General features: G+C 34.5%; 1 protein-coding gene across 1 annotated transcript in view; it reads left to right on the top strand.

Annotated features, from left to right (window-relative positions):
- The first annotated feature begins 205 nt into the window (after positions 1-205).
- LOC121423717 (afadin- and alpha-actinin-binding protein A-like) overlaps positions 206-26,046 on the top strand; it is a 59,515-nt gene continuing 33,674 nt past the window's right edge. The window contains exons 1-6 of the mRNA XM_041619148.1: positions 206-340; positions 3,520-3,598; positions 10,406-10,601; positions 14,933-15,099; positions 16,152-16,320; positions 24,233-24,371. Of these exons, the coding sequence (XP_041475082.1) occupies positions 3,540-3,598; positions 10,406-10,601; positions 14,933-15,099; positions 16,152-16,320; positions 24,233-24,371 (730 nt within the window). The 5' untranslated portion in view covers positions 206-340; positions 3,520-3,539. The remainder of the gene's footprint in view (positions 341-3,519; positions 3,599-10,405; positions 10,602-14,932; positions 15,100-16,151; positions 16,321-24,232; positions 24,372-26,046) is intronic.

The raw sequence follows: 26,046 nt of genomic DNA, 5'->3' as shown, positions 1-26,046 counted from the left end.
CGTGTAAACCAGTGAAAAAAAATCCTTTATGGACAATAAAGTTATTCAATTCAATTTTGGATTTAGGCGCGCACAGTGACCTAGCAGACGACGATTGAGTGAATTTCGCTGGTCCCGTTATCTCTGATGATGACACGGGATGTGTGCATGTAAGCAAATCGAGTTCTGATTTTTTTTTTAAAGCGAAAATTGCATTCGAGATATAGATCGAGAGATTATATTCGAGGCGCGAGAGCCGAGAGGAAGTTAATCGTCAGATTGATACATTTTGAACGGATTAACCCAAACTATAAACGTGTTCTAGTTTCATCTGTGATATTACGAAGTCTCAGGTATTCTTGTGAGTATATATATTTAGTAAATGTGTGATTAAATTCATCAGTAAAGAATTCATAACTGCGAAGTCGAAATTACATGAAGTGGTCCGGTTTGTTGATTCACTTCCTGCCGTCTGCGCTGGGGTGTTGTGCACCCACCTGCTGCTTCATTGCTTCCCTGGCCAGTTCAACTGGCAGTTGGCGCTAATTTGAAACTTTTTAAATTTTGTATCCAGCCCAATCAGATACATTTTTAAGCGATATACTTCGTGACTTATGTGATTATTATGCCCAGCCACCATTAAATCTGCCAAATTACTTGAAAGTAACAAATTATTGGATTTTTTTTTTGTTTTGACTTGGTTTTTAATATTTTTTTCTTCTCTGACTCTGAGTCTGACTCTGTCAATCAATGTTTTAAAGAGAAATACCAGTAGTTGCAATAAACACTGATTTCATGAGAAAGTCTGTAAAACCAGGCTTAATGGTCAGTATATCATCGAGGATCTAAATCTGGTACAGTAACATAAACTGAACTTTGTGAAATCTTGAAATCTACGCCGAAAAATATTCACACTGAAGATCACCAACACAGATAGGCACACGTGGGACAGTGTATTATTATTGCTGGAATAAAGACCCGACGGAAGTGACCAAATCCGCGCTTATTTTGCTTATTTCTCAGCAATTACACAATTTCTTCCAGAATCCTTTGGCACATATTTTTTATTCATGCAAACAGACACTTGGGTGGTCATTATATTAGATTCTGTAAAAAGTCATTTTGAGATCATTACCAAAACTGGAATTTATCTTTAAAATTGTCAGTGTTTCCACAGCCTCACAGGTCCGAAACAAATATCCTGAAAGTGAAACTGAACCCCAAATTTCCCGAAATATATGAATTTTCTCATTGTCAATTGAAACAACAATTAATTCCTCAATGAACATGTGGAATTAGCATTGTTTGATACTACATGCACTCATTCAATGAACAAGGACCATGATCAAAGAGCGCGGCGAACATCTTTGGTTATGATATACGGTATGCTTGTTCTCAGTTACATCTCCATGTGTCGCAAAATAAAGGGAGGCAATTTTGGCTTATTTTATCTTTTTTCTATGGAACAAATGATTGATTTTCTTACACTGTCATGACTGTTAGTTTCCAATACAGCTATTCATCATATAACCTGGCTCTTATGTAAATTTGACTGTTTAAATTGTTTTTTCTTAATTAAAAATAGAGATTGAAAAATGAAAATTTTCTTGTCATATCACTTTCCATCAATAGAGGGCGTACACAAAAATATGCCCAAAATTCAAGTTTTTGAGTGCTCTGGTAAACACAAAAATTATTCACAAGTTTCTAATGAAAAATAAATTGCAACTGTATGGAAATTAGTCATTTCGGTCACAAAAGTGATATTTTAATAATTTTTTAAAGTGTGTGCTATGTACGGGCATTGCATACCATAGTCCTATGGTCTGTAGATTCCCCCATATGCAGGATGGTTGCAGTGAACAAGTGACTACGTGTAGGCCTATATGGTTCAGTCAAGTTGGTCCTTATTCATTGTGGAATTTATAAAAAATGAAATATTGTATAGGGCTTAGACCTAATTGAAACATAAGAAAACAAAAGAAATAGTGAGGGATGTCATCAACCGTCCCATTTGCATGTCACTGACTTGTGCATATCACTAAATGTGAAAAATAAGCAAATTTTTAAAATGTCATAACTTTCTTATTTTACATCCGATTTTGATGAAATTTTCAGTGTTATGCTAGTTTGATTTTTCTCTATTTTTTCACATTAACAATTTTCTTGGGTGGACTTGACCTTTAAATACATGTATATCACCCATGTCAAATGTATTAAGAAAATGCAAGAAAAAGTGAAATGCAAAATTGAGAAATTATTTTCTCTCTAATTTGATGACAGTGACAGTCTTCTTCATACAAATCAGCTCTTCCTAATACTTTATTAGACTGAATTTCTAGTCAATTCTTAATCTTGTTCGATTCAATTCACCAAGGTATTACACAGAGCTTTCCTACATGTAAGTAGTGAATTAAGTCATATTCCAGTGGGACAACTGATGAAACAGATGTGCTTTCAGTCAATATACTATCTATTCATAAATATAATATTAAACATGTATGTACATGTAATAATCATTCTGTCATTGGGCAAGTCCAAGAATTCGCTCATGTTACATGTAGGTGTGGGACATTTCAGAAACTTAAATGACCTGAAAAATAGTATTGAATGACTTTGATTACATTGAATAACCTCGTGATGGTTCATGTAGACATCTACGTTTAGGAGAAGAATAATCATGCAAAAAATGGTGACATACATGTATGACCTTTAGCTTTTAGAGATAAAAGATATGCCGTTACGTATGGGACGCAGAAAAAACAATTCTAAAAACATTTTTTTCAAGTTGAGATTTCTCTGAAAGTATTTCATTTGACAACTTATAACTTAATAGCTTGATAGAAGTTACAACACTAGTTATCTTAGGCAAGTTTTATGTCATAAACCAAAACCCTTTAATTACAGACTCTGATTTTAAAAACAAATCAATGACATGTTATGTATGGGACATTTTGTCCTCATAGAGAATGTACACAATCTTCCCCATGATTTTTAAAATAAGATAATTTGAAATTTGGAAATAACAAGAGTTTTTTCTTTTAATTAATTGTTCTATTGAGACATATTTGATATGATTGAAAAGGAAATTAGCCATTTCAATTTTTTTCTTGTTTTTCATAGTTCCATTATGTATTGACTAAATACCTTTTTTTCATTTTTTCATATTTTTTTCATTTAATTTTTTCGCTTCTATTGTTTTCATTAATCAGTATTCATAACAAATCAGTCTTTAAAAACTAAAGGAAAGGTAAATAATCACTTTTTAGAGCACTCTTGAAATTTGTTTTTCTCCATTCACTCTGCATTTGTTTTATACGGAAAATGTATTCAAAGTTACAAAACAAGTTACTTTTTTTCTAACATTTTGAAATCAGACAGAGAAATCTCCATGTACTCTACTACGTGTACACTACTGTATCTGTGTATTTAGTGCATTTGAATGGATGTATCATATGCTAACAGTTGCACAAATACAAGTTTTGATCAGGATTATTTTTTCTTACAAATTTGTACATTTTTTTTCTCCTTGCTTTCTAGATGTATTCATTGGAGTTTTCATGATGGCTGGCTGGGAACTAGCAAATTCAATGGTGCTCACCCCACATTCTGACCCAAGGTAATAAAAATGAACAAATTTTGTTATCACATTTTAAAATAAAAAATTGTAAATATGAAGTCTGCAAGTATTGGCACGTTCTAGCTTGTCAATATCGTATTTCCAAAGCCCTTTTAACACTGACATTTCCTGCATACCCCTAAGCTACATGTAAGTATTTGTACTGTCATGACTTCAAGTACTTATTATAGAACAAGTACCAATACTCCTTAAGGACAAGTCCACCCCAACAAAAAGTTTGACCTTTAGTTGTATTAATACTGTGCTTTTACACTCATGTTTAATTACATGTAGTCTGGTAAAACAACGCACTTAGTTTAGGCTTAGGAAAACTGTGGCTGTGTGTACATTAGCATTTCATAGCCTTGTGCTTTATTTGAAAAATCCTCAGTGTGAATTTTTATTTCTTTTGGACAAGGAATATAAATTTTAACTTAATTATTAAATAGTTTGTGGTTCTTTTTCTTTTTTTTTTCTTCAAATTAATACATTTGATGGACTAGAACCAGTGGGACGTTCCTAAAGCTACGGTACATGTATAGACCTATAAGCTTATGCAATAACACCCCTTTTAACAAAGGACTAGAGTGCATTTAGGAGAACTTTTCAATCATTATTATCTCATAGTAGTAATAATCAATGCTGATTAGAATTAGTACACATTACTAGCACAAAATATTACTTGAAGTACAAGAATGAGAATATAAGCAAACTGTCATACTTTGTTGAATCATCTTGTAAAAGTCCACACTTCTCAGATTTTAGCACTTCATAATGCAGTCATTTGTAATTTGTGATTTGTGCTATATAAAATGTGTACATCATCATTATGAACAACTTTGTGAAACACTTCACAGGTCAAATTTTCAATAGCCCTATATTGTTAAAAACATGTTCAGGTTGTTCATAAGCCTTCCTCATCAAAACTTGTCACAGATGGCTGTTTGTGATGTACTGTACTGTGCATTTGGTTTTACATTCAAATACTACAGTCCATTGGTACATACACTTACAAAAAACAGACCAAAGTGTTGGGTTTATATTTCCTTCCATTGTTCAAAAGCACTTTGATTCTGGGTGCAAACTTCAAATCCAGTGCAATACATACATGTATGTAGTACTAATTAGAATGACTGTTTGTCCTTTGTGTGTTTTTTTATTTACTGTTTTGACAGTAAAGCTGAACTCAAAATGATTTTTGTCTCACCTGCATAGCAGAGTGAGACTATAGGCGCCGCTTTTCCGACGGCGGCGGCGGAGTCAACATCAAATCTTAACCCGAGGTTAAGTTTCTTAACCTGAGGTTAAGTTTTTGAAATGACATCATAACTTAGAAAGTATATGGACCTAGTTCATGAAACTTGGCCATAAGGTTAATCAAGTATTACTGAACATCCTATTAGAGTTTCATGTCACATGACCAAGGTCAAAGGTCATTTAGGGTCAATGAACTTAGACCATGTTGGGGGAATCAACATCAAAATCTTAACCTGAGGTTAAGTTTTTGAAATGTCATCATAACTTAGAAAATATATGGACCTTGTTCATTAAACTTGGACATAAGGTTAATCAAGTATCACCAAACATCCTGCATGAGTTTCACGTCACATGATCAAGGTCAAAGGTCATTTAGGGTCAATGAACTTTGGCTGAATGGGGGTATTTGTTGAATTACCATCATAACTTTAAAAGTATGTTGGTCTAGTTCATAAAACTTGGACATAAGAGTAATCAAGTATCACTGAACATCCTGTGCACATTTTAGGTCACATGACCAAGGTCAAAGGTCAATGAACTTTGTATTTAATGGGGGTATCTGTTGAATTACCATCATAACTTCACAAGTTTATTGATCAGACTTTTAAAACTTGGACACAAGAGTAACCAAGTATCACTGAACATCTTGTGCGAGTTATTGTAGTTTTCAAAGTCAGCACTGCTGCTATTTAGAATCGCGTGATGCAGGTGAGACGGCCCGGCCAGAGGCATTCCACTTGTTCATTGTTAAATCTCCATAATGATGTGCATGTGTGGTTTGTTGTAGACAAAGTATGTTGGCCTTATTGAAGTGTATTGCAAATGTTGTTTATTTATTAGGCCTACTATTCATTTATAAATATTAGTAGGCCTACAGTACTCGTATTACATTTAGGAAATGTTTTAATTTTCCAATTTTGTAAATCAATTTTTACAAAAATCATTACATCAATGTATTAACATGTAGGCCTACTGGTATGTGATAATAATAATAGTAGGCATTTATATGGCGCATCTGTCTAGAATTAATCTATTCCGAGGCGCAGCATTATCATTATCATTACCCCAGCGTATTCACCTCACCTGGGTTTAGTGCAGCACAATGTGGTTAAATTTCTTGTTGAAGGAAATCAGCCTTGGCTGGGATTCGAACCCACGACCCTCTGTTTCAAATTCATAAGACTAATCCACTGAGCCTCAATGCTCCACATGTATAATTGCTTGTTTTATGTAGAATTCTTTTGAAATTAATTACTATTGTTTGTTTTCTTCTTTTTTTTGGGGGGGGGAAGGTGAATGACCATTTAAGGCAATAATCTGGAAAATAAGTCAAGGCTATTTTGTAGAGTAGGCCTACCTACATGAACATTATGGATTTGGCTTATGCAATTCTGACATTTTGTTGTAACTGAACTAATCTAGATGCAGCACACATTATTTTCAGGACAATGTCTGATATCTAGAATAGATTTAGTAAATTTACGTAAATCTAACTTTTTGATAATGAGCAGATGTAAGTACAGACTGTACATTCTTTTGTTCATTTATTGCTTCAAAAAAATCTGTCATCGGGCAAGATTTTCATCCTCCATTTGTTAATTTTTCAGAAATTATGCATTTTCTACCAGAATTTTACATGTATATCTTTTTATACTAATAATATGCACAATTTAGGTGGTCATTTTATTGTTTATGGATGCTTTTCATAAATAGCAACAAGCCAACTGTGTAATCCCTTTTACAATGTAATAGTAGGTCCATGCTTTCATGTAGAATATTGCCTGATTTCAGACCCCACAAGGCCTATTGTATTGAATAATGAGGCTCTAATGAGGCTCTGGATGCTGGGGTTTGTGTTGTTTAAATGTACTTCAAACTACATTTATATAGCATAGGCCTACCGGTATCCCATTGTAAAGTCTTCATTTATGCCCAGTATTAAAGTGTACAACACACTTGTCCACAGTTTAGCTTTCAAGGTACCTCCTGTGAAATAGCTGTTTTGATTTGCCTTAATTATATGCAACCATTGTGTTAACCATTCTAATTCTCTAAAACTAATGACCCACTCCAAAAAACCAAGTCACCACGTCCCAAAGTACCATAAAACTCTCTTTAGGCCAGTCCTAATCACCTTTAACTGGATAAATGTGTAAACACTACCCCTCCTAGTCTGCTTCACACAACCTTGTTGACTCATTCAAAATGCAAATTTACACTCTGATTCCTTGTGACAGAAAGAAAATGCCTTGTGATAGAATTCACACACTTTTGACGCAAGTTTAACAGGGATGTGGGCCTACATGTACATAATTATTGCCAAGTTGTATGATCAGCTTTACGACAATGTACTGAATGTATTGAAAGGAAAATGCTGACATTTTCAATCAGAAATAAGTTAAACTGTACATTACATGTAAATAAAATACAATGAAGGCCTAGATAGAAATGTGCCTGTAGCAGACATGTACTGTGGCATAAAGACCTTCTATTTGTTCAGTAAATTATGTGTAGTTCCGCCTTGATCTATCTCAAAGTAAAGGAAGCTAAAGGTCAAAAAACAAATACAATTACTCAAACCACTTCACAAGTGATAAACATTTTTATTGTTAACTGTCATTGATTGTGGATGAAATGTACGTATTATGGTACTACAATCATGTCTGTTAACTTTATGCAGCATCATCAAAAGTAATAAACATGAATTTTATATAATTTAATTACCAAGGGCCTAGGTACATGTATGCTTACATCTAAATCATTATAGCCTCTTAAATTTTGAAAGACAAATTTCATTTCGTTATTTGTACAGTAGGTTTATTATTTCAAAATTTGTTGAGCTCTAATTCAAAATGTGCAGCATTACTCCACAGCTGCTTAACAAACAACACACATCTTCCATATGTGTACCAATTCCCCACATCAGGGGTCCATTTCATAAAACTCATTATAATAACAACTTTGCAATAACAGTTAAAAGCTAACTGAAAACCGCAAATCTGATTGGCTGAAAGTATAATTGTTATAGAAATTATGCATTTGTCAATTTATTACATGGTCGCATTTCATAAGTTGGGTATGCAAAAAGGGTGGCGTATGAACAATTTTCCACACGGTGCCATGGATAAATTGTTGCTACATCACAGCATCTTGACCAAATCTATTGAGTAATATCTCATTTTGAAGCTAGAACTATAGGCTAAATATATTACTATGAATTAGATCAATACAATATCAGGAACAAAAACTATAGCACATTAAGTTTGAAGTAACAGGGGTGGCGGAGCCGGTGGATGCGGTAAATGATAAAATATTAATTAAACCTAATTAACAACTTACTATAATATGTAATATGACTGATATCCTCATATTTCTGGGTGTTTTAAAGCAGGGAACAACTAAATGTCATAAAAATTTGACAATTTTGAAAATATGCAGCAATGGAATACATGTGTATGTCAGCTCTGATCTGCAACCTTATCAATTAGTAAACCGGAGAGATTTGGTTAATTATCTAATTTGTAATCTTAATTTTTAGTACAAATGTTGTGTATCATTGCAACAAACATTTCTACCCATGATGTTGTCATTTTGCCAAGCATACAAATACAGTGACAGGTATTTTGGGGGCAAAAATGTGAAATTAAATACTGTTAATTAATTAGTATAATTAACATGCATAAAATAATAGATAATTATTTTATTTTTGGTACAGATTTAATCATTGATGTTTCAAGATTATAACTGCAAAATACTAGGGTGATCCAATGTTGCATTAACTTTTGACACCATTTTATGTGCAGCAGGTCCAATTTGAGAAAAACGCATTTCAAAATTCACATTTACATTGACATCTATGTAATAATTAGCTGTTAATTAGTCATTTTAAGGAAAAATAACGGTATTCGAGACTTAAAACTTTTTCATTATTTAGAGAATGGTAATAGCTATAACATATAAAAAAATAAAATTTTTGACCATTTTTACCCTGTTCGCGAAATTGGACCACCTTATGACATGCGACCACATGTCTTTATGAAATGGGACCCAGAGGTATAATTTGTATCGTGCAGTAGTAAAAAAAAGGGAGAACATGACAGGGTTTATAAACCAAACTCTGAAGTAAATTTAAGCTGTGTAATGATTAATCACTACTTCCCTGCTTCAAATTGTACCTTTCCTGATAGAAAAAAAAATCAATGACGATTTTCTCAATGAGATACCATATTAAAGAATGGAGAATGCCCTATGATGAAACCAATGGAGAGATTCGATAAATGTCAGTTTATATGCCTTTATTCATATGTCAAACACTACATGTATAGAAATGAATACTAAGAATTTTATTATGGATGTTTTTTTTTTCATTTGATACATGGATTATATACATGTAGGTAGGATAAAAACAAACTACATATGTAGTTGAGTGTATATTAATTGTTTTAAGCATAGTTTAGCTTTAATTCATGATGAGTAATATCTGACAGACTGGATACAGGAAACCACCAGTACTGCAAGTAATTTTTTGTAGACTGAGACTTTGTACCCCCACAAACTGATAAATGATGAAAAAAAAGGAAATGCATTTGAACATAATTCTTTGTGTAGGCTAATGTTGTAAATCTAGATACTTTACAACCAATGAAATGAAAAATATGTGACGTTTGGGGAAAGAGGAAGTCTGAATGGTTTTGCGAAATTGGATTCAGTTTCTAGTAATTAGGCAGGATCTGGAATGATCAGGATGTTTATTGGAAATTCAAGACGCGAAGTATAAATGTATTGTGTACAAAATATAAATGCCTACACCAATCACTTAACAGTACATACATGTAATCCTGTAGTGGTCATGAAATTGACAGTACAATATCATGTGTAGGCCATACTAGGCCTACTTTTAATACATAAATTCATGGTTTGATTTGTGACCCAAATGTACAAAAAAGAAGGGTAAGCATTCATTTATATAGTATACTGCCATTTGCAGGTAAAAATGCACAAGAGGGCACTCCTTCCAATAACGAATTCTCCTATCTATTTTTATCCATCAATCATCCCAAAAGTAATTCATGAAGGAAAAGTACAATACACATACGTACAATGAATACATCAATTTTCAGAGCTTGCAGAAAAACCCCAGACCACTCTGTTGAAACAAATATAAAACACACCTCTATAAATACAAAAAGCCAAAAAGAACTTGTAAATATGAGTGAAAACCCATTTCGAAAAAGATGTTCATCCCTCCTTGGCTCATTTTGACTTTTGTCTTTGATAGGGAATTGACCCTATATGTAGCAAAGATCTACGTATGTATTTGCTATGTGAATATTATTTTTTGTGTCTGGTGGTTTTCCTTTGATTATAGTGAGTTTATTTTACAAAGTACATGTATACCATTCAGTTCCAGGAACCTCCATGGATGCACCCCCCATCACCAATTAAGGCCTTTCAATGGAGAGGCTATGGGCTGCACCCCCAATACATGTACGGTACATGTATGCTCTGAATTTTATTAACCATTATTTTTACATGTATTTCATTTTCCAGGAGGTTATCCTTTGATCATGATGAGTTTATATCCAAGTATACTACACAATCCTTCCACTACCATCCCACTAGTCCCAGGAACCCCCATGGGTACACCCCGTCACCCCAAAGGCCTTCCAATGGGGAGGGCTCTGGGGGCGGCCCCTCCTTCTGCACCAAAGATAATATTGATCAGTGTGTCAGCTATCTGGACCAGGTAAGTGTTGATTTCCTAATATAAAAAAAAACATGCTGCAGGCCTGTCTGTGTGGAGAATTTACCAGTTCCAATAGGATTTTCTACTTTTTTGTCTCACCTGCGAAGCAAGTGAGACTATAGGCGCCGCTTTTCCGACGGCGACGGCGACGGCGGCGGCGGCGGCGGCGGCGGCGTCAACATCAAATCTTAACCTGAGGTTAAGTTTTTGAAATGACATCATAACTTAGAAAGTATATGGACCTAGTTAATAAAACTTGGCCATAAGGTTAATCAAGTATTACTGAACATCCTATTAGAGTTTCATGTCACATGACCAAGGTCAAAGGTCATTTAGGGTCAATGAACTTAGACCATGTTGGAGGAATCAACATCGCAATCTTAACCTGAGGTTAAGTTTTTGAAATGTCATCATAACTTAGAAAATATATGGACCTAGTTCATGAAACTTGGACATAAGGATAATCAAGTATCAATGAACATCCTGCATGAGTTTCACGTCACATGACCAAGGTCAAAGGTCATTTAGGGTCAATGAACTTTGGACGAATTGGGGATATCTGTTGAATTCCCCTCATAACTTTGAAAGTTTATGGATCTGATTCATGAAACTTGGACATAATAGTAATCAAGCATCACTGAACATTTTGTGCAAGTTTCAGGTCACATGATCAAGGTCAAAGGTCATTTAGGGTCAATGAACTTTGGCCGAATTGGGGATATCTGTTGAATTCCCATCATAACTTTGAAAGTTTATGGATCTGATTCATGAAACTTGGACATAATAGTAATCAAGCATCACTGAACATTTTGTGCAAGTTTCAGGTCTCATGATGAAGGTCAAAGGTCATTTAGGGTCAATGAACTTTGGCCATGTTGGGGTTTTTTGTTGAATTACCATCATAACTTTGAAAGTTTATTGGTCTAGTTCGTTAAACTTGGACATTAGAGTAATCAAGTATCACTGAACATCCTGTGCGTGTTTCAGGTCACATGTCCAAGGTCAAAGGTCAATGAACTTTAGCCGAATTGGGTGTATCTGTTGAATTACCATCATAACTTTGAAAGTTTATGGATCTGATTCATGAAACTTGTACATAAGAGTAATCAAGTATCACTGAACATCCTGTTCCAGTTTCAGGTCACATGATCAAGGTCAAAGGTCATGTAAGGTCAATGAACTTTGGCCATGTTGGGGTTTTTTGTTGAATAACCATCATATCTCTGTAAGTTTATTGGTCTAGTTCATAAAAAGAGGACATAAGAGTAACCATGTATCACTGAACATCTTGTGCGAGTCAGAGTAGTATGCAAAGTCAGCACTGCTGCTATATTGAACCGCGTGATGCAGGTGAGACGGCCAGAGGCATTCCACTTGTTTAAAATTAAAATTTAGTAAAATGTTGTGGTGCATACAAGCTGACTTGGGACAAAATGTGTAAGCTCAGTTTTAAAAAAATTAGCCCTACAAATTGGGCTTTTCCCATGGCTCTTTTTTATTCAATGTTTTTTGGATGGCATGAGTAGAGTACCTTTTTGCAATGATATAGTATTGCAAGTTTATAGCTCCCTAATGAACTGATTGTGTTTAATTAAAGGACAAGTCCACCCCAACAAAAACTTAATTTGAATAAAAAGTGAAAAATTCAACAAGCATAACACTGAAAATTTCATCAAAATCGGATGTAAAATGAGAAAGTTATGGCATTTTAAAATTTCGCTTCATTTCACAAAAACAGTTATATGAACGAGCCAGTTACATCCAGATGAGAGAGTCGATGATGTCATTCACTCACTATTTCTTTTGTTTTTTATTGTTTAAAATATGAAATATTTTTATTTTCTCGTCATTGTCATGTGAAATGAAGTTTCATTCCTCCCTGAACACGTGGAAATCCATTATTTTAACATTTTGTGCTTCAGGCAAGGAGGTCCTAATCGTCAAATTCGTAAAAATTGAAATATTGTATAATTCAAACAATAAAAAAAAAAGAAATAGTGAGTGAGTGACATCATCAACTCTCTCATTTGGATGTAACTGGCTCGTTCATATAACTATTTTGTTGAAAATAAGCGAAACTTTGAAATGTCATAACTTTCTTATTTTACATCCGATTTTGATGAAATCTTCAGCATTTTGCTTGTCTGATTTTTCTTTATTGATTCAAATCAACATTTTTCTGAGGTGGACTTGACCTTTAAACATATAATATTGTAAGTTAAATAATATTTTGCTATTTTTCTATTGTTTCCAAAAGATATCTAAAAATTACCAATAGAACAGTAAGATCATTTGAATGTGCATGATAAAGTTGTGATGAATCTACATATAGGCCTACGTGCATGAAAGAGCTCTGGTTCCATTTAACATTACAGTAACTGTCACTTTTCATCTTATCCCATTCATTGTGCAATGATTCTATTCACAGCTTATCTATTTTATATCCAATGTGACTATACAATGAAACACAATATAAAGCTTTCATCACAAAGGATAGGCCAATGAAAGCTGATATACCAGTCTGTGTCCTCTGTCCAGACAATATCCAAAGACTTCAGATTTTACAATGAGATGTGAAAAAGATGTTCCTTCATTCTTCATTCATGCAGTGTGTGGTTTTTAGCTTAATATAGGCGGAGACAATGTTTGACTAAGGATGTTTTATTTATTTTATCTTTTATTTTGTTGAATGTTTGATTTACTTGGTTTTAAGTGCTTCCAGGGCACTGTACATACATTATAAAGGTAACTTTGATGTTTATTGATAAAGGATCATTAAAAATATAATGTATTTAATCTTTATTGCTCCCTTATCATGTGGCATTAATATTTAGTTCTAAAGTTCAGCATTGATATTTAATGATAAATTTTACAAAAAAATGCATTGACTAATTAAATCAATATTTACTATCCATGACATTTTGATTTAAATGGCTAAGGGTGTGATATACACAGTGTATACATGGGCATAGTCCAGTCAAACTTCATAATCTGACCAGCATGATAAAGCACAATAGCTTTGACTTTGGCAAAATATTAAATAAAATTCATGAGGAAAAACATACATGTACATGTATGTACACGTACAGTATATTGTGTAGTGTCGTTTTTATTATTTTTTATTATTATAATAGTGGTGTTTTATTAACACAGGTAGTGTTTTATTTAGTTAATACTTTTGAAACAGGATATTTGCTTTTTTAAAGTGTGAACAGTCAGGTCCCATATGAATGATGCATGCACATTCAAATCAAATCGCTCAGTGTGTTTTAGGAAGCATTTGTTAACAGTACAATTAAACTGAATGTATCATACTTTTGATATGATATGTTTTATGAAAATAATGTTTGTTATGAGATGAGTCAGATTGTTAGACATTTTAATCAGCTACGTATGATGTCTGCAAAGTCCAACAAGATTTAGTTGAATTGACAAAAATAAGGAAAAAAAATATTCCATTTATTTATCAAGCAGGAGCCAATGTACATGTACAATACTAAATCCTTGCTGTATGAGTATGATTGCTCAAAATCACTGTTATACATGAAAGTAATTTGAGTAAATAGCTATGCACCTAATACATATCTGAGTGAGTATGTTTGGGTAGCGCCATTGTTGAAATCATATCAAGTATCATGCACTGTAGTACACCCACCTCATGCTGTTGAGTATTTACTATTTAGTCTACATGTATGTAAAATGATACCTGATAACCTGTAGCAACACTTCACCAAAATACTCAACATTATTCCAAACATTCATACAATGATCATAGCATTCCAATGAAGTGTGGTGTAGAGTCTCTTCCCAAATACCAGGGAAGTTGGAGCTACAATGTGGATACAGAATACATTTTCACTATTTTTATTTTTTCAGTGATTTTTTTTCATATAAAAAAGTTTTGATATATATACAGTGTAGGAGAGAAAAAATTCTTTATTAAGAAGCAGATTAAATTTTTACAAATTTGCACTTTTTAAAACATTTCAGTACCATTAAAGTACTTACTTGTTCATCTCAGACAATGAAGGAGCTTTAGACTTATAGCCAAAGTACAAGTTGATGTGACATACATGTACATGTAGTACTGAAGCAGGAATAGTGAGATTAATTGATAAAAAACTAATGAAAAAGTAAAGGCCCCCATCCCCCAAAAAAGCATCAATAACAAACCTTGACATAAACAAATAAACAAGAAATATACAACCTAAGGAAAGTCATTTGAAGCATGGTGGCATGTAAACTTATAAACATGTACATTGTTTTCGATACAGTGATGATGGAACAAATCTTTGAAATCATGTAAATGTGTTATTTTTCAATTTCTCCAGGAATTGACAGCACTTGGTTTCCCTCCTCTCTTCATCAAGCCTTCAACTTCCAGTAAGGATAGGAGTAAACCTGAACAGTTTGATCTTGTTCAGCTTGTGAACTGTGCCTATGAACTTATACAGAGACATCAAAGAAGTATGAAGAAACATGAAGATTTAGAAACAAAGTAAGTTTGAATTTTAGAGGTGTATTGGTCATTAATTTTGCTGGAAATAATGCCGTGAAGAGCTGGATGACAATGAAATTAACACTTCAATTTAATAGATTCTGTTTGTAACTAGGAAATATGTGACATCAAAAAGGGATCTTTTAGAGCTCAGCTTTCAATCTTTGCCTAACATTCTGAATATTTTTTTTTTGACTGAGGTTTTTCTTAAAGGTAAATGCCAGTTTTGGTAACGATATCAAAATGAGTTCGTACACTCTGGAAGAAATTGTGTAATTGCTGAGAAATTAGCAAATAAGCATAGGATTCAGGTCAAGCGTCGGGCACGACAGAGCAATAATAATACACTGTCCCACGTGCGCTTATCTGTGTTGGTGATCTTCAGTGTGAACATTTTCAGCGTAGATTTCAAGATTTCACAAAGTTCAGTTTATGTAACTGTATCAGATCTGGATCCTTGATGATATGCTGACAATTAAGTGTTGTTTAACAGACTTTCTCATGAAATCAGTGTTTACTGCAACTACTGGCATTTCTCTTTAAGCCATTGTGCTTATTTGTAACTGTCCCCTCTAATGCAAATACATGTGTTATTGCCATGAAATATTGTTGATTTTATATTGTACAATTGATGGATGGTATTGGAAATAGAATAATCAATCGATAATAAATATACACATGAATTAAGATGTGTAGCCTGGTGTGTTTTAGTTGGTATGGTTTAAATGAAAAAAAAATAGAATAAATGATAGAAAATCATGTAAATAAATGAATGATGGGCATTGACATGGAACATACTCTAAATACTTTTAATACTATTTTTTTAAAATAAAAATTAGAAATCTCACGTTTTACATGGAAGCTGATCTTTTCCCTTTGATTATTTTTCTTTGTATTTTAGTAAAATCAATGCCTGTTTTTACTTGGATGTAATAGGTAAATCTCGTAAATTTGAATGTAAATTTGTATCTTTTTATCGAATGGAATGAATAAATCTTAAATAATTGTTTTTTTTTAAACGAATGTGTTAATGTCTTTAATCTTCGTTTCAGGCAAATGCGAACCAGTAGTGACTTGGAACACTTACAGACTAATCACTCAAGATTAAAAGAACAGCATGAACAGATACAAAGAGAGAATATATCTCAAGGGGAGAGAGAAAGGCAGCTGACATTACAACTCAAGAGCTCCCAGTCCAAGCTTAAAAGCCAGAAAGATGAGGTGAGACATCCATTGAACTGCCATTCAGATGAGCAAAATTCATTGTTTTTATTTTCAATGTGAACATAGCCTAATGGTTTTTCATTTGCAACGAGGTTTGAAATGGAGGAACAAGTGGTGTTCACACTAAATCATTAGTTTGTAGATTGGACCATGCTGAAATGGCCATGGTCTAATACACTTGTGTAAAATTATGGGAAGCCAAAAATGTCAAGATTTTGTTAACTTTGTATGCCTCTTACAATATTGAAGTAAATTGATTCAGTTTTTTATTCCCAGACAGTTATGAATGACCTGAGTATGAGATGAGTTGATAATTAAAACTTTGCAATTGGCTATCCATAGTTAAATCATAATTTCAAACCAGAGTTCAAATTACATCTGAGTTCAGAATACAGGCCATATTCTTTAATGTTCACCAAATTACCTGCCAAGAAGCAAATTATGCAAAAAAAAGTCTTTATACATGTATACCAGGGGTTCTCAAACTACGGCCCGCGGGCCGGATCCGGCCCATGGAGCTTCACAATCCCGCCACGCGAGACTCTGCTGGGTTTTTTTAAATCACTTTTAAGTCATACTACGAAACATAGCTCAATATGATTACATTGTGTATTTATGTAGACCTAACCGTAATAAAAGTAAAGTGGAGTCTTTTCTGTCTGTGAGATATACTTTCTTATTAGATGACCTGCGCTGCTCTCACCATGTTTGGATCTACACACCTGTGCGAAAGTGCATTTTCCACAATGAGCATTTTAAAGAACTATCTCATATGGAAGTACCTTGACAGGGGCCCTGGTTGGTGGGGGGGGGGGGGCTGGCAATGCAAACAATTACACAATCATAATATGATCATTTTTACGTTTTTGCACATGGTTTTGGAAAAAGCCCCCCTTCCCGCTTCCGTGGCCCCTGCTTGACCAGTGAACATTTTCACCACTGCCTTCGTCTAGCAATTACACCTTTTAATTGTGCCAAGGTTCAAGTAACTTGTTGCTTACAGACTGTCACGTTTCCCATAGGAGACTGACACCCTTGTCGGAGTATACAACAGACATGCTCCATTATTCATTCTACTTTGACTACAAAAAATATTGATACCTCAAGACATTATCTGTCTCCCCCATACCAGATATGTATAGGTACAATCTAGACTCCTTTCAACAAAGTGCAACAATTTTGTTATCATTAATATTGACTCGTTGTATTTTGAAATCTTTTCTAATTTTGCCTGCGTTCTGTATGAAACTGGTATAAATTTGTTGGATTAAATGCTCCCAAAGTAAGGGCCAGATTGCACAAGAGAGCATCTAGGACCCCGACCGCAAGGTTCTCTGCGCTTCGTGCACATTTTTTTCTAAGTATCCACATCACCCTGGCCCTTTCAGGTTTACTTGGAGTCTCATCTGGCCCTTCAAGGAAAAAGTTTGAGAACCCCTGATGTACAGGTGTATACCTTTATTTTCAGGGAGTTTACACTGTTGTGAGTTTTATTTGATTTTTTCCTGGTGAGAATGGACCTAGTTTATACTTTCATGCACAGTCATGTTTGGTCTGTAATTAACATTGAATACACCTGTACTTGTGTGCCACAAAGCCACAGGGAATGAAAATAAAAACTCATCCTTATGGGTACTACATTAACAGCTTTAGGAGTCTAATGCATGTAGGCTTGGGAGAAATTGAATGCAAGTTAATATGAAAAATTTTTCAGTTGAGAAAAGCATACATGTAGATGCATGATGTGCAAAAAATACTGAATGTCATGATTAGTATTGAGAGGGTGAAAGAGAGTCTCTGACTGATAAATTAACTTTTTCTTGTACAGAATTTAGCTTTTAGATAGAGATAGTTAGAATTCAGGGGTGGTATTCTGGAACACTGTCATAAATTTTGTCATTTCTTTCCGAGATGTGACACCGCTATGATTGTCACAAATCGGTATTCTGAATCTTGTCTTTTCCCTGTCATATCTCTCAAAGTTCCCGCCCATCTTTTCGGAAGTTCCAAGTGGGAGCCCTTTTAGCCAATAGGAATGCCCCGTGGCAGGTAGGGCTTATCCCCAAAACAGTTTCTGGCATCGCGCAACTACGCGAATATTGATGCGCTTAATTACAAAGAGAGACAGGGAGCTGTGAAGGATTTTAGAGGAGAAGTAGAAAAATAAGGAAAACAGAGAAAAAAAGGAGAAATTAATATGTAGGGCCTAACTATAAATTGTAGCATGAAAAAATAATTTCAAAAATTGTCGTGGATGATGAGTGAAACTAATACCACAATCTAATCTAAATGATATCGTTATATGCTTGACATTCAGTCGGCAGGGTATCGGGATATTTGGTGCTAAAAGATATGACAAAATTTATGACTGCTACCCCCTGTCATAACTTTTCTCATATCTTTTGCTTGTATAAAAGGATTACGCGCATTAAAGCAGCGTATTTTTGGTGCGCGCCAAACAGATAAGACAAAATTTATGACAATTTTTGTGACAAAAGTTATGACATCCACCAGGATACCGATTTTGTCATATCTCTGAGATAAGATAAAATATGGAGATAAGACAATGTTCAGAATACCGCCCCTGTATTTCAAATCATAGCAATAGGACACACAGCACATAGGGGAATCATTTTGAGAGACATTCACACAGACATCCGAACAAAAAATGACTAACAAATCAGAAGTAATAGGAACCTGCAATGATGGAACAATAGACCAGGTCTGACTGGAGCAGAATTATTTTCAAACTTCATTTCATGAATATGATGGAAGCTTGGAGTAAATTGTATCATTGAAAAGAGCTCTTTCATTAGATTTACATCATCTCTTTTGTTTTCATTTACTTGTTCATCTTAATAATAAATTCAATGTTGGATCTACTAAGATTTTAAACAAATAGGCACAGTGATAGCTTAAGTCTCTGTTGCTTGTCAATACATCAAGGGGACCATGCATTGCGATGAGCAATGCATAAAACGCATGGCCGTTCTGCAACATTAGCATTAGACTTCCTGTGATCTCCTAGTATCTCCCATCATGCCCCCCTCCCGCTGTTACAAACCTGTTAGATGGGACATCAGCTGTGAGTGACTCAGGGTGCGTTTATTCGACACTTTTTTACCCTAGAATCATGATTAGAATCATGATTCAAATCACGATTCTGCAGAATCACGATTGCGTTTAGTCGAAAGTGGAAATAAACGTCTTTCAAATCACGAACATGAAACACGGAAAAAGGGGCGTTTGGAAAGACGTTTCTGTAGAATCACGAACGAAAAGGGTCGTATAAACGATATCGTGATTTGAATCATGATTCTATGACGTCATTGTGTCGTGCTTCTTCCGGGTTCGACTCAAAGGCGCGCGCTGTGTTTCGTGCAGGTTAATTTTCGTGTAGCAGATTGCCAGTGTACTAGTACCGGTATATGCCAATTGTCATGTGCATTTAGGAATTATCATTCTGTGTATTGTACCCCGGGGTTGTACTGTAGCGTCATTTGTATATTTCACTCAGGGTGACCAGATTTCACAAAATGAAATACGGGACAATTGACAAACGAAGATCAACAAAGAAGCCCACACAAAGTGTGGGCTTCGAATCCATAGTATAATAATAAGACTTTTGAAAAAAAAGTATAAAGAATCAGAAGGGAAGGTGAACGAAAGAATGAAGGAGAGAAAGAAAATAGATGATTGGGAAGGAAAGAAAATAAAGGAAAACAGAAAAAATAACAGAAAGTTAGAATAAAAGGATGAAAGAAATAATAAAAGAGATAAAAAAAGGTTTCCGTCATTCTTTGAAATGAATATAGAAAGAAAGAAAGGAAGGAAGGGAAGATTAATAAATGTCTCGCAAAATAAAGGAGACAATTAAAGGGGGAAAGGTGAGAAAAAGAAGGAGGAAAGAAAGAATGAAGGAAATAAACATGTTTCCTTCATTCTTTGAAAGAAAGAAACAAAAGAAAGACAATAAAAATAAGGGAAAAGAATAAGGGAAAAATTAAGAAAGGAATGAAAAATGGAAGGGAGGAATGAAGGGGAAGAGAACGAAAAAATAGAAAATAATGGAAGGAGAGAAAGAACGAAAAGAAACAGGAGACGAAGAGAGAAGGAAGCCAAGGTAATTAAGGAAAGAAAGAATGAAGGAAATAAAAAAGTATATTGGATAAAGAAGGAAAGAAAGAAAAATGAACAGAGAGAGAGAGAGAGAGAAAAGAAAATGTCGAGGAAAGAAAGATAGGAAATAAAGATAGATGGAACAAAAAAGGGCAAGCAGAAAGGATAGGGTATATATAAAATAAAGAAAAGGGAAAAGTTCAAACTTTTCCAAAACAAAAAATCCAATCATCTAATAAAAATCATAACTTTATTTGGTGTTTTTTTAAATGTATTTTTAAAATTTTAAACATAAAATGTTTTAGAAATGAATAAAATTTCAAAGTGAAACATATTGTCAAACTTAAAAATTAGATGAAACATCGTGGCATCGTGCACACCAAGACTCAAAACGAAAGCTGAAACAACTAGATCTATGAAAAGTCAATAACATTTTCCTCCGATTACATCTCCAAATCATTAAACTGAGAATCCATAGTATAATTATAAGAATTTCCCGCCGATTTTGCGATTATTTTTATTGGAAAAACTGTTTATCAGGTGAGGTGTTTGCACCATTGAGAATTTGCTTCGATCCTCCATGCCTAGCTAGTAGCCTGCCACACACAGGCAGGAGGCCAGTTCGTTTGCAATGTATTAGCAAGAAATCATCGCAGAACTTGCAAAAGTTTACAGTTATCGATTTAATTGTTGTCCCTGCTTCGTCAGCTGTTGGTTATTTAATGAAAATTCGTCACTTTTAAATGTATTAACTACATTTTGTTCAATATTCTGAAATACGGGACAATCCCGGGAAATACGGGACGTCTGGTCACCCTGATTCCCTGATTTCACTGTTTTCATCAATCATGTGTTCAAGTTCCAAAGGCACAAATTGGACTGACGACGAACTCAGGGCTCTGCTTGTGCTTTGAGCTCAGCCTGAAGCACAAGCATCCCTTACCGGGATTCACAGAAATATAAGACGATCTACGAGTCCCTTTCAGCGGCGCTTGCAAGGGAGGGATTTCAACGGAGATGTGGCACCGCCTGTCGAGACAAAATTAACAGAATTCGTGCCCAGTACTACGGCTACCGAACACCGTTTTTGATGAACCGACAAGATTGAATACAAGTAAACAAAAACAATACGAGGAACAATACACGGAATTCTGGAAGTAAAAGATTTATTTTTCGGAAGCCGAGTTGCACTTGCACAAACGATCGCGCCTTAGCTCCGGTGGCAGCAAAAATCTAGCAGCCGACGTGAAGTTAGAAACACGCGCGAAAATGTTGACCTATACTTCCTGGGTCAAACTGCGCACTGTGATGCGCACTGGATCGGCCCGAATTCAGGGAGAAACAGCGTTAGAAAGATGGTCGTATAAACGCTGATTCTGTCGGATCGTGATTCATGTTGCTGTTTTGAATCATGATTCAAATCGTGATTCCAATCATGATTCTGGGTTGAGGTCGCATAAACGCAGACTCAGTCCCCCCAGAGCAGTGGGGGTTGACCACAAGGGAATGGTGCTCTGTTTTAACCCCTTCATTACATCATGGGGTATTGAATGTTCCCATTGTTGCTGCTCCTTCGTCTCACATTCGGTGTAGTATTTATGTAATAATTGTACCTAATGATGGTTGATTGAATAAATTGAAAGTGAAATTGAATAGTGTATAGAAACATCCTGGCCCGTATTCTGAACTTGGGTTTGAATTTAACCCTGGTTTAAAGGTGTGGTTTACATGTAAGTATGGAAAGCCAATTGGAGCACAAATCCCTGACATTACACATTCAGTTTATTAAATGTAAATGCTAGTTTTGGTAACGATATCAAAATGAGTTCGTACAGAATCCAATGAAAGTGTCTGTTTGTAATGAAACGCATGTGCCAAAGGATTCTGGAAGAAATTGTGTAATTGCTGAGAAATCAGCAAATAAGCACAGGATTTGGGTAGAGCGTCGGGCCCAACGCTCTTAGCAATAATTACAATGTACAATGTATACATTGTCCCACGTGCGCTTATCTGTGTAGGGGATCTTCTGTGCGAACATTTTTCAGCGTAGATATCAAGATTTCACAAAGTTCAGTTAATGTAACTGTACATACCAGATCTAGATCCTCGATGATATACTGACAATTAAGCCTTGTTTTACAGACTTTCTCATGAAATCAGTGTTTACTGCAACTACATGTACTGGAATTTCTCTTTAACTCATATGACACCCAAATTGTTCATAATTGTCTGGGAATGATATTTGAAGTATTTTTCTTCATTATGAAAGCAAAAGAAAACAAAATAGTAAACATAAGAAATATACAATACAAACAGAATTTTTTAACTTTTGGCTCCCCATAATTTTAGCACAGACTTAGACCGTGGTCTAAGTTTAACCTGACTTCAGAATATGGGCCTCTGTATATTGAAAGTGAAGCTTTTAAACTTTCCATTGATTTCACTTTATGGATTGTACAATGCACAGAAAATCTTTTTAAAAACGTAAAATGTGAATGGATGATTTGGTTCCCCAAATGAGACTACAAGGGAATAAGTAATACTTACATGTAGATATGGTTTTCTCCATTGTGCATGTAACTTTATTTTTCTTACACATAAATAGGTACATACATGTAGTGTACAGTACAACTGTACAAGCATACTGTAGTTCAGAAGTTTCGGAAGTTATACTTTCAAGTACATAATTCTCAGAAATACACTGTATGTATACAGGTTTCACAGAGGGAAATGTACATCAGTTTTATAATGTACAATTACTTTTTATTTTTTTGGTAACATTGATACTGTTTGTAGCAAGTAGTTTGAAGGATTTGGCTCACTATTAAAACTCATGCTGATATGTCTCAACTCCCAAGTGCTCGCGAAGCAGAGCAATATTAGTTAATGGACAAAATTGTTCAGAAATGGAAGTTTTAACAGCTTCTACAGTGTATGTCTCTTGGAAGATATGAGCGTTGTGGGAGCTTTTCATGGACATCTTTATCTGAAAAGTTGCCAGATCTGACACTTTTCCTTGATTTAGATTGGCTTAGAATTAGAGGCACTGATGCTATGGGAAATGTGAGATAAAACAGGACTTGTAAAAGTGTGAGAAGTCCTTTCATGAAACGCTCCCCAGGTTACCTTTGATACAAGAACTATTTTGAGCTTTATATACCAACCATTCAGAGTGCATCATTTAGAGGTCATTAATTGTAATATGTTTTTTTACTCTGCCATGCTCTGGTTAATTTACCTGTGTTGCTGCTGCCATGGTAACAGGGCTTACACTCGGTGCTTTGCAGGTGCTTGTACTCTGTAACACCTACCTGATTGTCTAGGAATGTTTTATGATATATGTTCCAACAATCCACTTCAAAAATTCTAGTTTGACAGCTTTGACTATCATAGTTCATACTACATGTATAATCAAAGCTTGACCTCTCCCCCTGGATAAATTGACAAGATTATTACAGGGCTAAAATGAGTTTTGGTTTTGGTAGAGATGGTTAAAATTACATTGCATGAACTTGTATGATTTGTAGATTATAGAAAGAGATTTCAACTTTAGTTGAAAAATTGATATAAAAGTGATAATTTTTTTTGCACTTTAATCTCAATTCTCGAACTGATAGCAGGAAAATGATTGCAAAATGGATTGTGCATATTTACTTTTGTTTGAATGTTGAGGTTTAGCAGCACTTTTATACTGTGCCTGTAAGTCTTCTGCATTGAAACAGTTACTGTAAATTATGAAATGTAATGAATGACTTCATATAAACATGTATTTTTGTTTAATATTTGACAGATGAGGAAACTTGAGGGAATCTTAAAACACAGAGATGTTCAATTCAAGCATGATCTGAAGAAGAAGGAAAGAGAAGTAAATAGATTAAAAGAGCGTATTCATCAGTTACTAGTCGATAAGAACCAGGAAAGAAGGATAGGTAAGTTTTTCAAAGAAACGTAAAATCCATTATCAACCTAATAAATTTTGTTGAAATATATCATGCTGATATAAATTTTGTAAAGTAGGTTAATATCTGTTCTTAATTTTACTAATTTGCTTGATTTTATTGGCATTATAATTTAGCTTTTTTTTTGTAGAAAATGGATTACATGTCAGAGTTTCAGGCCCATATTCTAAAGTCCAGTTTGACATGATAGACCATGGTCTAACTCTGTGCTAAACTTTAATGTGATGCAGAAAATGTGAACAAATTTGTTTAGGTTGTTATTTTCACTCTATCCTTTCCTCATGTTTTAAAGATGAAGAAAAAATATCATGGTTATTATTCCTAGTCATGAGTGAATTGAAATTGAATTGGGCACAAAATGTACCAATGAATTGAAATTGTACTTTTAGAGTTTGGTGTTGCGTTTGGCTATCCAAAGTTAAACCACAACTTTAACCGGAGTTAAAACTAAACTACATTTTAGGAATATGGACCTATGTCTACTGTTTGTGTTTGTCTAGTAACTACAGTTTTAATAGAAAATAACACCAATGTTGTCAAAAGCAGTCTAAGCCATCAAAACCAGTGAGGCAAGTTATTGCCATATTTGATTTACAGCCATTCCCTTGTTTACTAAATGCTGTAACATCTGTCAAATTCATTGAAATTCCTTTTTAATCTGCGCAATGAAACGAGATAAGCAGCATACTGTTAGGAGTAGCAAGTGAGCTTATCTACTGTTTTAATCTTCATGATTAAATTCAATATGTTAATATGTCACACCCTGTCCAAACTCTTTCGAGGTCAATGTTGTAATCTTATCCCACTCCACCCTTCAATGTGTATGTTATGTTTTAAAAATTCTTTTTTACTAATTCTAATCTCCTTTCTATATTTCATCTTTTCCCCTCTCTCTCTCTTCTGAATTAGTACTGTTTATTTTGATTTTTCTTCTTTGTCTTCTGTTTCAAATCATTTGCTGTTTACTTTTTTCTGTTCCTATGTTTGTGTCTCTTTCTTTGTATGGTCTCTTTGTTTTTCTTGTTTTTTCACTCTCATTATCTTTCCCTCTTTTCTCACCCCTATATCTCTCTCCCTGCCTCTCTATAATCTTTCCTCTTTCCAAGCGAATATATTCTTTTATTTTTGAGGGCTACTTTTCACAACTTATTGCATGTTTGATGAGCAGTGAACAGGGGTTTTCCAGGTTTTTTTTCAGGGCTCTTTTGAGCGTTCCGGGGCCCCTAGTGAATATTTACCCTGCCTCCCTCTCCCATCCCCTCCCCTTTTATCTCTATCTCGTTTTATCTGAGCATTTTATAAGATCTCATTGATTATCATTTTTCCATTTTCACTCTGTCCATGAGGCATGAAGTCCTTTCTTGAATGTCTTTCCATTGTAACACTTTTTCCAATCCCTTTTTTCGTTATTTATACTCATAGATACTCATACTAATTACTATGACATAAATTCGTGAACCTCTTTGCGTGTTTTATAACTGAGCTACGACTATATCATTTAAATTCATTGGACAATTTGGAGTGGTGACCTCTGCTGATAAAATCATGAATTTTTAGAGAAAATTGTTTCCCCAAGGATGTTGTCTTGCTTTTTTAACAAACAAATGAATTCTGATTGTCATCACACTTTGATGAAATTGTATTA

The sequence above is a fragment of the Lytechinus variegatus genome, chromosome 11 (assembly GCF_018143015.1).
Source record: "Lytechinus variegatus isolate NC3 chromosome 11, Lvar_3.0, whole genome shotgun sequence".
NCBI classification, from domain to species: Eukaryota; Metazoa; Echinodermata; class Echinoidea; order Temnopleuroida; family Toxopneustidae; genus Lytechinus; species Lytechinus variegatus.
The sequence above is the reverse complement of the archived record's forward strand: the minus strand, read 5'-3'. Positions and strand labels throughout refer to the sequence as shown.